We start from the raw sequence: 15,798 nt of genomic DNA, 5'->3' as shown, positions 1-15,798 counted from the left end.
CTCTCTCTCTCTTTCTCTCTCTCTCTCTCTCTGTCTGTCTGTCTGTCTGTGTGTGTGTGTGTGTGTGTGTGTGTGTGTGTGTGTGTGTGTGTGTGTGTGTGTAACATACACTCACTTTTCTTTCTTTTTATTAACAGTTAAACTAAGCAATATTTCATTACTTTTAAGCTGTCTTTAAACACCCCTGGGCTCCTCTGTTTAAAGACTGCATGGCATTTGAGAATGCCTGCCTGGTTTCTCACCTGATATCACCTTAATTACACTGTTCTAAGGTCATTCTCATTTATATGTGATAAGACATCCCCAAACACCTGCTCAGTAACCAAACACCTGCTCAGTCACCAAGCATTTTACTGAATAACTAAACACCTTCACACTGGTGTACTGTTTCTTAGGACAGCAAGACACAGTTTTCATAGCTTCTGACTGACGTCTTTGACTGACAGGTGTTATGGGAGTTGCAAATGCAACACTGTGGCTGTCCAAGCCAGGTAGATCCTGAAGAGCGAACAAGGACATTTCCGGTCCTGCTGGTGTCAGTGGGCTTCATATTTCATCTTCGGGCTTCTCCGATTCTCCTCCACTGCAGTTATTGACAGTTGGACCACAGGGCACGATTTTCTTTTTCTTTTTTTTTTACACGCCTGGAAATTCTGGTTTTATTTTTTTGTAATACTCTCTGTGAATATTGACTTCAAAAGATCAGCTTCAGCCCGACACGAATCCTGCAGAAACGCTTCTTGCACTTATTCTGCGGCTCTTTGAAATGTCTTTGACTGATGCATGGGAATCTTTTCATCTCTTTGATTACAAAATAATAAATAATTCCGCTAAGGCAGGTCATCTGATCTGGGTTTTGTGGGTGTGTGTGTGTGTGGGTGTGTGTGTGTGTGGGTGTGTAGGCATCAGCAATGCAGAGGCACGGCAGCCAGGAAAAGCTCCAAACTTCAGTGTGAACTGGGCAGTGGGAGACCAGGGCCCGGAGGTCATTAATGCCACCACGGGCAAGGACGACATGGGCCGCCCCTCTCGCCTGTGCAAGCACGCCCTCTACAGTCGCTGGGTGCGACTGCACTCAAAGGTACACTGTTCATACCATTATAGGGTCAAACTGAGCTCTACACTAAAAAGACCACCCTGTGGAGACAGCTTCATTGAAACCAAGACTCGAGTGGTAAAGAGCTGTAAACTGCTCTGTGTCGGAGCTGCCTTTATTACTGGTCCGTGGGTAGTAGATGGAACCACACTGAAAAGACCAAAGCTTAATTTTTTACCATTTGTAGCACTGTTAATACCCCTATTGTAGTCTGAAAGCGTGAGAAGGTTTCATCGTCATCATAGTTCAACACCTCTTTGATGTCTCTCCACAGCTCTGTTCCACTCTGCGGATCAAAGTGCCCAAACCCACTTCATACCATGAAGCCAAACAGGCGGCGATGGAGTACCATTCTGCTAAACAGACGCTCATCAAGGCCTTCCAGAAAGCAGGCTTGGGGGCCTGGGTGAAAAAGCCTATAGAACAGGACCAGTTCTCTCTCAGCTCCTGAAGGGGGTGCAAGAGGCACAGAGCAAAGATCCGAAAGACACGACAACAGCCGGCAGTGGATCCTTCACTTGATGCGCGTGCGGGCGTGTCTTTGACTGTGTTTATTTCCAGCCAAATTCCAGCCCTTTAGTTCCTGTCACACCGTGTGACGACAAAAATCTCCCTTTTATTTTTTTAATGCATGTAGAACTGGTCCACCTTTTTAAACAGATGTTTGTCTCGGAGTTCACAGCATGAGCCCAAAGTGCATAATTCCAAATGCTGTCATTTCTAACTGGAAAATAATGTCCTTTTGAGGTCATGCTTTATATTGTGTTGGTCATTTTATTCCCCTGGCTCTTTGTGAAAGCTAAAATAGATTGTGAAGTAAAGAGAATGCTTCAGGTACCACCCTGATGCACATGTAGGCCACAGGGGGAGCTTTAACTGTACCTCCCACTGAGCACACGTACCTCCTTGTTTCTCGCTTATTTTATTCCCCTTCTCAGAATGAGAGAAAACCTTCTTTACCCCCCAGTATCTTAAGAGTAGGGACCACAGATATCTTGATTGCTTTTTGCCGTGCATTTTTTCCAACCTCTATTACAGTAGTTTAGATTCGGTGAACTGGGCTTTGAGAGTCAGTTAAGTATGTTTTTTTACATTTTTTGACCTCAAACGGGAATTTACGTTTTCTCTGGTAATCTTTTTTTCGTTCTCCCCATTCTCCTGGAAGGAAGTGTCTGTAGACGCGTGCGGTTCTACATGTGACCTTGGTGTAGTTACTGCTGCGTCACTGCTGGAGCTGAAGTGCATTGCTTTCATTCAACAATGTGCCGTGGTGCTTTTCCTTCCCAGGTCATTTCCGATGCACATTTGTATTGTGTGCCCCGGCGCGTGCTGCGGCACTTGCCGACACAACGTTGCCCTCCTTTCTTTTCCTGGGCGAAATGTAGACTTCAGAAGCTGCCTTCTATTGGTCATTTTAGAAGAGTCACTTCTGCATTTGCATATTTTTTTACAAAGTCCTGTATCGATGTTTTTAAACCAGCATGAAGAACACACTGGCACCAGGAATGTGCTCGGGTTTCTAGCACCCTCCCGTCTAGCTGCTGCTGTGGATGTTGCTCTCGGAGCGCTGCTTCCTAATCAGAAAGGGTGGGGTATCAGAGTGGTGCACGTTTTCTTGTCTGAAGCCATCTCTCTGCATGGGAAGAGTAGATGGTTTGCAGGGGTGACGTAGCGTTCCCCACCCGTACACAACCACCTTTTTCTGATGAGTTTCCCCCCCGTCAAAAATTTGTGTGGGTGACGCAGACTGCTTGATACTGCGGAGTTCCGACGTGTCTGTGCGGCTCAGCTCCATAGTTTCTGCTGAATTCCGCCATGTCCGTGCCAGTCAGCTCTGTAGTTTCTGCTGAGTTCCACCATGTCTGTGCAAGTCAGATCCATAGTTTCTGCTGTATTCCCCCGTGTCTGTGCGGCTCAGCTCCATAGTTTCTGCTGAATTCTGCCATATCCGTGCAAGTCAGCTCTGTAGTGTCTGCTGAATTCCGCTGTGTCCGTGCGGCTCAGCTCGGTAGTTTCTGCTGAATTCCGCCGTGTCTGTGTTGCTCAGCTCCATAGTTACCTTCTTCGGTGATTTTCCTTTTTCCTGCACCTTTTAAGCTTGCACACTCTTTGATGGCCTACACCAAACGCAGCATGCTTGACCAATAAGGATGTTGAATTTGTAACTGGGGGCGTGATTTCTGGAAGGACCTCCTTCCCCAGTGGGCGCTGAGAGGACCAGGCCCGGTGAGGAACCCTGACCATTGGTGGGAGAGTATGTCTGATGGGAATGATAGTAGAGGCATGTAATAGTGATGCAGTGTTAGAAACCTTATTTTCTAAGCAATGATTTTATTTAATGCAATGCCACATAAAAGAAAATGTTTTTACACTCAAAATATGCTAACTTAAAAAAGAAAAATGTCAAGATGCATTTCGCCTCATAATGCTGTTTGCGTCCTGCTGGGATGCAGGTGTGTGTGTGGTAGTTGACGCTGTCAAGTGACAGCTGGAACGGGTACTTCACGGAGTTGCTTGGTGGTCCTTCACAGCTGAATGCAGTTCCCTCCCACAGCAGTATGGAGATGGCGTTTGACAGAACCCACCTGTGTGTGTGGGAACGTACATGTGTGCGCACACGCGCGTGCACCTGCTACTGAGTCCAACCGGCACTCTGTCAAGATGTCATGGCAACAGGACTTTGAGATTGCTGTTGAATTTTCACCAAAGATGATGTCATTTTCTGTCGTTTTCTTTTAAGGTGAACATAAAGGAAACTTTATTTTTTAAAAAGGTGTGTTATTAGTGTGTTATAAGGTTGTTGGGCATACTACAAGTCATTACTGATTTTAGATATTCATTTACTAATATATTTTAGTTAGTATCAGTGAATATTTGTTTTGCAATGACATCTCCTTTCTTTCTGTTTCTGGACCTGTTATGGAGCTGTAAATATTGTAAACCTCTCCATAGTTGCCATGGACACCAAGCATATTTTGGTGGCAAAGGAGTTCATGAGACACAATCCCACAATTACCCAAAAGCAAATTGACAACAGAAAATGAAATATTTGTGTCCATAAAATAGCCTGCTTTAATTCACACAATTGTAATGAGTTTTAGTAATGTTTTATTGTAGGATTATTATTATTATTATTATTATGTTTTTTTTCACCCCCCCTCCCCTTCTCCCCTTTGGTGTTGGTGTCTTGATTGCTAAGATGCACAGATGAGTCGAGAGGGAGAGCACTCGTTACCTTGTAAAGCTGAGCCGCGCGTGTGTGTGCGCGCGTGCGCATGTGTGAGAGAGAGAGAGAGCTGCTGGACTGTGATGATTAATGAGGGCGAGCTGTGCTGGGAGCCCTGTCCGCCCTATCCGCTCTGTTCATGGGTCTGCTCTCCTGACTCACCTCACTCGCACTTACCCCTTAAATTAATGAACACACCATGACCATAAATAAATAAATAACATTTTAGATTAAATAAATAAGATTTTGCATTTAAATAAAATACTGTATTTTAAAAAGTTTAATCTAGATTGCTAGCAATATTCTGAGATCCTTCGTTTGGAGTGCACAGATAAAGGGTAGCATTATAGGGGAAATGTTGGGGGGACTTTATTTATTTATTTGTTTTTTGTCTTTTTTTTTTTTTTCTTGAGCCACTCATTCTTTTCCACGCTGTCTGTCTGATTGTCAAAGCTGTACGTCTGATGCCTGCTTCTACTGTCCTTTATCAACTGCCCAAGATGTCAATGGATGATGTCATGACTACAGTCCCCAATCCCAACCGAAATGGAACTTTAATTTTTATTCTTCTTCTTACTATGGAACTGGACTAACCTCTGACCAGTGACCCAGTGGTCTGGTCTTGGTCAGCGCTGTCCTGAGCGTGTTGTGATTCAGTGACTATAGAGTGGAGCGCGGTGTGGGCAGAGCTTGGCGCAGTGTGCCTGGCTCTGCCCCGCCCCTTCCTGCGTGTCCTCTGTAATATCCATACAAGGGCCACCTGCATGAGCTCACCACTGAAGCTGCACCCAGCATGACTATACAAGGACTTGTATGTAGGGAGAATATATGAAATATATATATATATATATATATATATATATATATATATATATATATGAAGAAATAATAAACAAGAACTAGTTTACCTTTGTGTATGACGTTCTTTTGTGTGTGTGTTTTCTGGTATGTGCAATAAACAGCTGTGTGTGTATGGTTTTCGATTTAACACAGTGATGTCAGGACAAACCTCTGGCCCAAGAAAACTTGCGTTGCAGCGATACAGTCCAGGGCATTTCTACTTTTTTCTTTCTTTTTGACAGAGATGGTCAGGATGGTGCTGCCATCAACATTTCCTCGCTCCTTGGTTGCCCGTGGAGACAGAACTCAGGTGCAGAGGCACCCTCAATCTGCTCTCTATGTCCAGGTGTGGGTGGGCTCTCTGAGGTGGGCGCTCTCTCCAGAACACCAACCTCCACTCTAAAAACCCCAGCGTCACTTGGCTGGCCTCGCGGTCTTGTGTCAGCAGGTCGCCCCCCTCTGTAAGAGCCCAGGGCTGACGCGTGTACCCTCGTCTGTTTGTTCATGTACTCTGTGATGAGAGCCGTCCTGCTTTTAGAACTGCCGTTGGGTCGCTGCAGGCGGCTGGTTCATGCGGTTATGAGCGGTAAGTCACACTCCTGTCCCGCGCTCCCGTCATCCTCACAGGAGTCCGTTGTTCGGAACCGAGAAGGTTCCATCCTTCGACGTCGCCCTTGCCGAGTCGAATGAATATCGGTGGTGTGATGGTATCGATAAACCGATTCCCCGTGGGCATGGAGCGGCTTCGGAGGCAGCCTTGGGTGCGCCATTGTGATCGTAGCTGAGAACTGAGGCAACACCTCCTCATGGAGCATCCTGGGAAGCCGGCTTTCCTGACTCTTCAGAGGACGGTTTGTATCGGGGACTCATTATCTGCCTCCCTCGCCCCCCGCAGCCCTCGGCCTCTCTGCCGTATTCAGCACTAAAGAGGGAATTATTCAGCCGTTGGCGGAGTGCTTTTAGGAGGGTCACTCAAGTGTCTCCAGCCATTTTCCTCCGCCCTTACCAGGAAGGAAGGATAGAATAGGGATAATGACTCCAAAGGACCGATGAGTCTTTCTGCTGCACTTCCTTGCACCCCGTGTAAGCCTTTTATACTGCCCACTTTTTGTCTTTTTTTTTTAAGCTGATCGTTAATGCACTGGCATGCGTTAGGAACCGCGTTTACAACAATTCTCTGCTCGTAGACGCTACTTTCTGCTCCAGACTCAACCAATATTTTTAATGTGATTATATTTTAGATTTTTCTTGTTTTGCTTTTTTTTTTTTCTCGTCTTATGTTGTGTTGCAGAACTATGCGTTTAATCATGACAAGTTAAGGCTGCAATAAGCACTTCTTCGCCACTCTGAACGCACCAACAGAGGGAGGCGAAAAGCTGCGATGTAGGATCACCTTCTACACAAAAGGCCCCGTTTTGTGTCTGCTGGTGCTAATGAAGTGGGCTGGTCGTTAGCCATCTCTCCGCTGTAGCCTGCAGGGCGGTGAGCCGGCGCCTCCCTTCAGCGAGCTGCCTAATGAAGCTGAGGCAGAGGAATTGTGCTCCTCGCTCCTCAGCAGATGGTGGGGGAGCAAGACCCTTCCGTCAGTGCCGACCCTGCCTGGCTTCCGTTTCCCAGCCGTCCCCCACCCCACACTGCAGCCCAGCCTGCATGCTGCGGATCAGGATAGCAATGCTTCGTGATGGGGGACCATCACACACTCAGAGTGTCAGTGTCGCAGTGTAGGGTTCTGACAGGTGTACAAAAGCCACCATGGTCAGATATGCCTAGTGGCTGGAGGCTGTCTTAGTTTAGGACAGTGAGTGATCTTAAGAATACATCTGAAAGAATGGAGGTTATAATCACTTCCAGGACTCAGTAGCTGTTATAAAATATGCTCAAGAGGATCACAGATGGCATTTCTTCCAGAGCCTCTACTTCTAAACAGAGATCCTAACTTGGGCTTTATTTGTATTGGTTGAGTCAGGACTATAAATCTTTCTCTTTTATTTTCTCATAGATTCTTAATATACTTTTTCTTACTTTTGTCCTTGGTGAGGTGTGTGTGTGTGCACACACACATGCTCTCTCACCACGGAACAGCTTTCCTCTCACCCGCCCTCAGGACAGAAAGGCAGTGTGGCAGTCTTGAGTCTGTGAGCTGGGGATTTTCAGCCCCTTTTCTCATCCATCATGGCTGGCTCCTGTGTGCCGAGCCTCCACAGCCTTGCGCTGCACTAAAGAGCAACGCCAAACAGCGTAGGCACAGGGAAAAGACCAGCCTGGGCCCACATCAGCTCCTCGTGGACATGTTCGTGTGATGATCCGCAGAATTCGGCTGTGCTGGTTATGTTCGTGTCAGCAGATTAGGCCCAGGGGGTCTGTTGGCAGTAAGGGGGACCTCTTTTTACTGACTCTTCATCCAAGCCTTTCTCTGGATTCAAACTTCCCTTGTGTGATTAGCACAGGTAAAGTTCCTGAAGGTGTTGCAGTGCTAAATGCATGAACTTTAAAGATGATGCTTAACAATGTTTATAACTTAGTAAAGTATGAGGGTTTCCTATACCTAACAAACTCCTGTGTGGTTATTTAATAAACCAGCTGAGCTGCTCGTTAATCACATAGTGCCTTGTAAAACTGCTCTGATCTTCCCTAATTATAATATTAGTGTGGTGTCAACCCTTTTCATTTTTATTGTTGGGCATGAAAAAATGAATAGGGCACTATCTATATTTTTCATATAGTATTTCGTGTGTGTGTAAGAGAGCCAGAGAGATGAGAAATCAGAAACTGCATAGCCAAGCAGCATACAGTAATGGCATAATTCTGATATATACAATATACTTCCCAATTTGGTGGAAGCAGAATTGACATGAAGACAGCTTATGTACTTAACCCAACTGTGCAGCTGCAGGCATCCCTGCAGTATGTAGTGGCAGAATGGTATCTATGATAATGTCCAGATACATACCAATACTAGTCACAGGCATGTGGAAAATAAGCTTCTGCTCCCTGCGCAATTTTCTAGGGATTCATAGAGGGCTGAATGTAGTCGCTGTGTGTTCAAATCTCCATAACACTGCAGACCAGGCAGTGTACAGGCAGGAGAAGACAACTCCCTCTCTCTCACATGTATAGATAGATAGATGATAGATAGATAAAGTACACAGAGTTTCCAGAGAAACAGGACATTTCGGATGGGGGTCCTTAAAACTGTTTTGAGGATATCTCTTAAAATACCATTGCCAGTTAAGTCAAATGCTGGTAAAGATAGTGACTGGGGAGATCACAGCGCGCAGGACGTGGTTCGGGGTGGTTTAACAACCACCATCTTGAAAAACTTGGAGAACTGGGCCAAACAGAGTGACAAATTATTACATTTAGAAGGGGCCTTGCCATTAGCCGATGCTAGTCCCAGGAGTAACCCGGTATTGACTCAAGTAAACATGTGGTTAGTCTAACCGACAGCGCCAAGCTATGGGACTCGTTACACCCAATAGGCTTATAGTTCTTAAAAAGGTTCTTGGAAAATAAGGCCTTCAGGCTGTTAGATGCTTTAGTAACATAAATACCAAAAAAATAAGAGGGCCGTATTGATTTGCACATTAATGTCGCAATAATTTTGCAATATTGTTTTGCCATGTTTCACTTAATGTTGCTACCATCACCCCATAGGATCTTTGAAAAATAGCATAAATGTATGCATTGTGAAAATTTAGAATTTAAAATTTGGATTCTAAAATGTATCTGGAATTTGATTCAGCTAATTATTCCCAGGAGAGGAGGGTCTCACTTTCTTTTAGAACTGAATTAAATATTCTTGTTAAACATCTGTGCAAATGTGCATCTACTACTTTACTCTCCATTGCCTTTTGTCATTGTTATTATTATTATTTTAGATTATACTGCTCTGCACTGTTCTCATCATGCACACAGCTATTGGATTTTCTCTTTTTCTTAATCCTCAGTGCTGACTATGGGCCACTTGGTCCAACTCTTGTGTCATCATATTCTGTCCAGGCACCTCGAATCACACTCCCATTCAAAGTTTGACTTGAACTCACCTGTCCAGCAAGGGTATAAAATGAAGTGGCGAGTGGGCAATGGTGATCCTAAAAGAAATCATCAATCACGAAGGTCCATGTCCTGGGCACAATGGGATCCACGCTCATTCAAGGCTCTGATTTCCATTTCAATTTTCTGCTCAGTGGAGTTGATGTATGTGGCGAGTGGCGTGGCGGACCCGCGGCGCACCGCAGTGCCCTCTCTCTCCCCGCTATTTATTAGTGCGCAATTCTGGTGACCTTGGTGCCGTGTTCCGCCGTGGTGAGTGGAGCGGCACGAAATCGGAAAGGGCAGCGAGCCCGGCACACTGCACTTATCCCAGATCATCACTGGCAAATGTGCTTTAAACAGGACAGTTGGTGTAAATGGTGCAATAGTGGTGACAACAAGTAAATAACACATTTTCCTTCCTTTTTGTGATCCCCGATGGCTCTGTTCTGGGATAGAGAGCACCGGGATCATCATGGAAGTGTATGAGGAAACATACTTCCTGCTCAGCACATTTTGAATTCAAGTGCGCTTGCTTAAGGCAGCCACTAATTATAATGCATTTCTGAGGCCCGGCACATTAATTGGCCCTGCTTCCAACACTTCTACCAGACTGATGTGGGCTTTTGTAATTCCCCTCTGGGTAAGCCACGGAGGTAAGGCTGGAGAGGAGGGGGGTGAGGGGTAGAAAGAGAGACATTGTCACAGAAATGAATACCATTTATCTTGGAGCTCAGGCACTTCTGGGTGCCAACTAGTTTTGACAGGGGACTCTTTGAAGATGACAGAATAATTAAAAACGGGCACCCTGTTTCTATTCATGCAAAAGAGCGAGGGATACTGGGGAAGGATCCGAGTGAATTTGTATTTTGACCTTGCTGTTCCTAAGGCACACCTGCTTTTCGTCCTGCAGGCCACAGACCAAATGTGAGGTATATGGACAGGTTTGCGCTGGTAAAGGTATTGTGGGAAGCGAATGCAGAGAGGAGGAGATTAATAACACATTACCAATTCCCCTCTTCAGTGCAAACAGTTTCCGCCAAGCGGGGGGATATTTGAATATCTAAATTGTCTACGCGGGGGCTGGAGTGACGACTAATGGGCCTGTGTCCTTGTCAAAGATCTCTCCAACCAAAAGAGAAACTCTGACTCTTAAATGAGTGGCTGACACCACAGTGCCTCGGGTTATTTTCCCCTTTTATCTACAGGTGAGAAATGGCACATTTTGTGCGCCATGATACATTATCTTGCCATTTTTTGCTAGCTGCCTTTATAAACAGCAGTGCTTTCACTTGCAGGTAATGAGAGCGTTTCACGGTTGTCTCCGAGCTGGATTATAACTGCAGCGACTTTTTCAGTCACAAAAGCCGTATTAAAAAGAAACTCAAAAGACCTGTCAAAACATGTATCCGTGTGGATAGCCTGGACAGCATATTGTACTTTCTTTACAAAATATCGCTGATATTTCAAACCTTGATTAATAGTGGCCCAGTTAGCCTTGTGGACCAGTAGAGTTCTCCAACCGTTTTGCCCTGTTCCATCTCGTCCCTGTGCCTAGTGCGGACGGGGAAAAGAGATCAACTGTGAACTACTTTTAGATGTGAACCTGCGATATTCAAAACTACTACAGGGACACAAAATCGCTCAGTAAAACCAAAACAGATGACTAGTGTGTAATGCACTTTAAACACAATGGGATATGTCCTTGGGGAGAAAATATGCTCATGTCACTGGCATACAGAAGTGTCCCTGGTTTTAAATTTGTGTCTGAAAGGATTGTGTGCATGTGTGTATGCGTGTGTGTTTGTAATAGATTGAGTCTCTGGTGAATAAAAATGACTTTTGCCTTGGTCCGGTTTTGATGTGAGCGTGTTTTTGAAAAGCACTTCTTTGCTGAATGCCTGTCTGTACTGTATCCATGAAAGTGGGCTATTTAAGAGTACAGCTCATTCTTCAAGAAATGTGGAGCGCTTTGCCAAAGCATTCTGGGAGAGGAGCTCAGTCCATCACAGCCGCTGATCAGGTTGCTCTGAAAACGTGCATTAAGGAAATGCTCTGACTGGACAGCTTTTATTCGCGAATTTCCTCTGACAATGTAATGTTCTACTTGCCATCTCGTTCAAACCGAATTTGAAATTAATACTCCAAAACACATTCCGCTAGAGCCGTTTTCTGATCAGCATGCGGTGTGTCTTCAGCACAGGGTGTAAATATGCATCCCATCTACACCTTCTCCGAGGAAATCTTGTACAGTCACTACGTTTTTACAGCTTTTCAGTACGCCTTCTGTACTTTTTGTGTATAGCTCTATTAAATCATGCTTATTAGGAACGGAACAAGACTGCTAAAACGGTTAATATATTCTTTTTTTTCCTATTGTAATAAAATCTAATCACCCGTGTTTTTGCCGTGTATATTGATGGTGAACTGTTAGTTCACAACTCGGCTGGGGCTGTGTAGGACTGGACTCCTATGAGAGGATATCGGGACCACAGCGCCGCTGTCGGTCAGCGCCGTAACCGGGCGTGTAGCTTTAATTCACTTAGCCGGAGGGATGACCGTGCCGCTTCGCTCCATTACGCGCTGACGCCGGCCAGCGAAGGGACGAGTCCGACTCGCGGAAGACGGGGACAGGTTTAGGGGAGCCCCCCTACGCTTTTACATTTGACATGCCAGTCTTCTCGCTCAGCAAATGTAGCTGCTGACTCACGGCCCCAAGGCCAAGGTTTTAACCTTTTTTGAAACTCTACATCCTTTAAAACTGCCATCATGAAATATTAGGCCTAGCAGTCATTTAAAACACATTCTACAGATACAGAAATGTGATGTTGCAAATGGTGTCGCTGTCACTCAAAAGGTTCTCCATGGCAGTGCAATGATCAAAAGTTTACAATTGAATGGATAGCCAGCATCCTAGGAGATAATGGACCGATAATGGAAGGAATAGTTTCATTATAGTAACGACTACTAAAATTTGAACAGCTGAAAGAAAAAGATTGCAGTGGTCAATTCCTTCATTGGAATTAACTGTTGATTTACCATTGCAATGCTGGGACATTTTGTACGGTGCATTTTTCAAATAAAAGGCTGTTGTAAGCAGTTGAACTTTAAAAGGAACTTTCAAAGTCTAGGAGCATGTTGCAGTGTCCTCTATTGGTGAAAGATGGGTATTACACACCTAGTACTCACCATGTATTCATGTCAAACCGAAAGAGCAACGCATTTGACGTATGTTTTGATACTTTTTTTCCCTTTTATATTTGGAACAGACTTTATTTGGCAGACTAGTTCTGGGTGATAGAAAGATACATTTCTTATTTAAATATAAAACACAAGTATTCACAAAGTGTACATTTAAACAAAAGAAATTTGCTTTTTTTCATGTGATTTATCAGTGGTGTGTCTGTCTACCCAACTGTTCCAATGCACATTCCTGAGACATTTTGGCCACGTGAGTGAGTGGCTGACCAGTGTCTGCAGAGGCTGGCGCTGTTCTTGCTACAGCTCCGAATGAAGCAGTATCTTGGCTTTTATCATGTTCTCCATCACTATGAACAAACACCAAAGAGGACATGAATAATGAGATCATCATATATCATGATTAATCAGATATAAATGACCCTCCTCATGTTGCTTATTTGAATTTGAAGTACCTATGTAAAACCAGCTCCATTTTGTCAGTAAAAAATGATTCATTATGATGATCATTGATTCATTATGATATAATTCATTCTGAAATTTTATGTTAGGATGTTGTTTTAGCTGATCAGATAGAACAGCATTTGTCTGAATCAGGGCTGTTTTGTCTATAGGAGAGCAGAGGGTTATATCAGCATATGAACAGTAGACAGGTTGTAGTCAGCATGGCTGTGTAGACAGGACAGATCTCTGTTTGAGCAGGGCATGTTAAAAGCAGCTGGGTAGAGCTGGACTGCTGCAGGAGTTCGCACAGCTATGTAACACGTGGGCTGGGTGCTAGGCAGCAGAGTGGGAGCAGTGTCTCAGCATGCCTCATTAGATACTCACAGACGTCCATATCCGTAGGCTCATAGGTGTACATGTGGTTGGCATACTTGCCAGTGATGTCACCACGTACAGTCTTAGAGGGATCTGAGAAGAAGAAATGTTACCATTTGAAAGTAATAGCAGAATAAAATAATACAGTTAATAATAAAACAATGAATTATTATTATTAATAATAATAATAATAATCATAAGAAGAAGAAGAAGAAGAAGAAGAAGAAGAAGAATGTTTTCATATCTGAATTCTGTTTGGCTTTAATGTTCAATAAACAAATCATTATAGTTAACAATTTTTGAAGATGCTCACCAATAAAGAGAATTCTAGGAACGTAATAGCCATCAGGAGCCAGATTGTCATCACCTGTTTCATGCTACAAATAATATTTATGTTCAGTTAGGTAACCTAGGAAATGACCACTCATAAAATAATCCAATGTAATTCATGCAGATTTGACCTGTTTTATATCAAATGCTTAATTGATAGTGAGTAATACACTGTTGTAGAATAGACATGTAGCATGTTACCACTAAATTGAGCATGATGAATTCTTTGGTCAGCCTTTGAATATCTTTGTTCTCAGCAAAAACCTTCCTGAGTGCTGAGCATATTAATAAAAGTAGAGAAAAAGTATGTATTAAACAACTAGGCAGCAAATGATGGTTCAAATGGGTCAGATTCGAAAATGTCCATAATGAACAAACCTTGACTGTGGGGACAGTCTTCTAAGTGGTGAATGACCATCAGAGGCTTGTTACTGTGGTGATGAAGTGAAACACACAGCCTTTACCATCCTTTTGAAATTGACAAATTTATTGCAGAAGGCCAGCAATAAGGCTTCATTTGATCACACTTCATTATGAATGCTCAGATACCTCTCCTCCATTTTTGACAGTCCCTCTTCATATGTCTGCACCCATCTGATTTCATCTCCCCATCCTAAAATAAAGAAACAGTCTGATTGAAACAAATCAAACTCAGACTCTGAAACAAATCAATACTTGTTAAGAATGAACCACACCAGAAATTTTCATGTTATGAATTAAATGAGCAATGAGCACTCCAGTGGTGTTAGGTTAGACATTCAGTAAATAAGAAAGACAAAACATTTGTATGATACTTGTATAAACATAGCCATTGTGGCATTCATACACACATGTTCTGTAGGTTTAGAATGTATGCAATTTAAAATTCTTCAGACTTTACAAGACAAGTGATAAAATTATTTCCACACAAAAGTGATTTTTATTGATTGTTCTTATGTTTTAGATAATACCTCTGGCAAGAGACTGAACAGGTGTCTTTTTTCTTTGCAAGGAAGCATCACAGGATAACAGGAAAAGTAGTCCATACAGAAACCAGTAAGCCATGATTTCTGTGCATAGGGGGCAGAAAGTGAAAGAGTTTCATGTTGATGTGTTAATGACATATTTTTTTGCACACAAACAACCAATATTAAATGTTTTCTGAGATAGGCCTATGTCCTTTCACACAGAGAACTGAAGTTGTGAAACTAGCTTTGCCAAGGATTACTCAATGACAGAGTAGCCCAAGGTTGATGAAGCAGCCTGACATGACTAACTGGTTTATTCTGGACATAGCTGCAGTGTTGAATGACATTTGGCCATAGTTGAATGACATTTGTGACACAGGTAGTTTTAATTTTAATAACACACTGAGAAGACTTACATAATACATACATAATTAAGGGATTCATACTCATTAACAGGTATGTACTCACTATACTCATACATCTGATGTATTCAGTATGCACTCATTGGCAGACTTTTATTTTCTTTAGCAGATTACAGATCATTTGTAAGGTTACCATACCAGTTTATCCATTTATTCACTATTTCAATGTAGTGACATTCATTGTCTATTAAGCATAAATCAACTAATTGCATATTTTCTTAATAGCTGAGCTAAATCTACGCACATCATAGCTTCCTTTTAATAACAGCTACATATTGTCTACACATTATCATGAAAGTAACCTTTCAAAAATAAAACTTACCAAGAGTGAAACAGATTTGTTGACCCTCTCTGCAATGTGTCAGTAAGGACTGTCATACAGGTGTTCTTATAGAGATGAAACTCACCAAACAAGTCTGCTGAAAGTAAACCACATGGCTACACAGATTCTCCTCCCATTCACAGGTTATCTATTCATTTTCTACTATAATAATAATAATATTAATGGCAACAACAACAACAACAACAATAATAATAATAATAATAATAAAAATAATAAAAATAAAAGCATTAGGGAAGCAGTTAATTAGCAGTACTTGCTTTGTCAGGGAAAAATGGTGACAGCTTTAATGTAAGGAGGTTAAAAATACCCAGTGTTAAAATTGTGATAGAATCTAAGATAGACAAATAAAAAAGTGTTGCCTGTGTGTGTCATGGTTGTTTTGCCTTTATGAAAAGTGATGTCATAACTTTCAAGCTTGTTCCACCTGCTAGGATCAAATAAAAGCAGTTTCCCATTGTGTATACCTTGGACAGCCCTTGCCCATGGGCAAGTCCACATCAATTGAACATCAGCATCAGTGCAATAAGAGAGCAAAGAATGACAGA

At 43.0% G+C, this 15,798-nt stretch overlaps 2 protein-coding genes across 11 annotated transcripts in view; one reads left to right on the top strand and one right to left on the bottom strand.

Annotated features, from left to right (window-relative positions):
• Positions 1 to 5,229, top strand: part of adarb1b (adenosine deaminase RNA specific B1b) — a 91,006-nt gene extending 85,777 nt beyond the window's left edge. For 8 of the 10 annotated variants that reach the window (XM_035520562.2, XM_081713153.1, XM_035520554.2 and 5 more), the window contains 2 exons: positions 903 to 1,081; positions 1,371 to 5,229. In XM_035520562.2, the coding sequence (XP_035376455.1) occupies positions 903 to 1,081; positions 1,371 to 1,547 (356 nt within the window). In that variant the 3' untranslated portion in view covers positions 1,548 to 5,229. Of the gene's footprint in view, positions 1 to 137; positions 1,082 to 1,370 lie in introns of those variants that run through there. The other 2 variants (XR_004775387.2, XM_081713151.1) reach the window with 2 other exon arrangements.
• Positions 5,230 to 12,416: 7,187 nt separating this feature from the next.
• Positions 12,417 to 15,317, bottom strand: agr1 (anterior gradient 1). Its single transcript, XM_027009736.3, has 8 exons — positions 15,233 to 15,317; positions 14,492 to 14,590; positions 14,091 to 14,154; positions 13,920 to 13,972; positions 13,743 to 13,816; positions 13,525 to 13,588; positions 13,221 to 13,304; positions 12,417 to 12,742 (listed from the first exon to the last, which is right to left on the bottom strand). The coding sequence occupies exons 2-8, from the start codon at positions 14,583 to 14,585 to the stop codon at positions 12,693 to 12,695; spliced, it is 483 nt and encodes a 160-aa protein (XP_026865537.1). The 5' UTR covers positions 14,586 to 14,590; positions 15,233 to 15,317; the 3' UTR covers positions 12,417 to 12,692.
• Positions 15,318 to 15,798: the final 481 nt, after the last annotated feature.

The sequence above is a fragment of the Electrophorus electricus genome, chromosome 4, assembly GCF_041902795.1.
Source record: "Electrophorus electricus isolate QZ-2024a chromosome 4, ASM4190279v1, whole genome shotgun sequence".
Classification (NCBI taxonomy): Eukaryota; Metazoa; Chordata; class Actinopteri; order Gymnotiformes; family Gymnotidae; genus Electrophorus; species Electrophorus electricus.
Note: the sequence above shows the minus strand (reverse complement) of the source record. Positions and strands in the feature narration are given on the sequence as shown.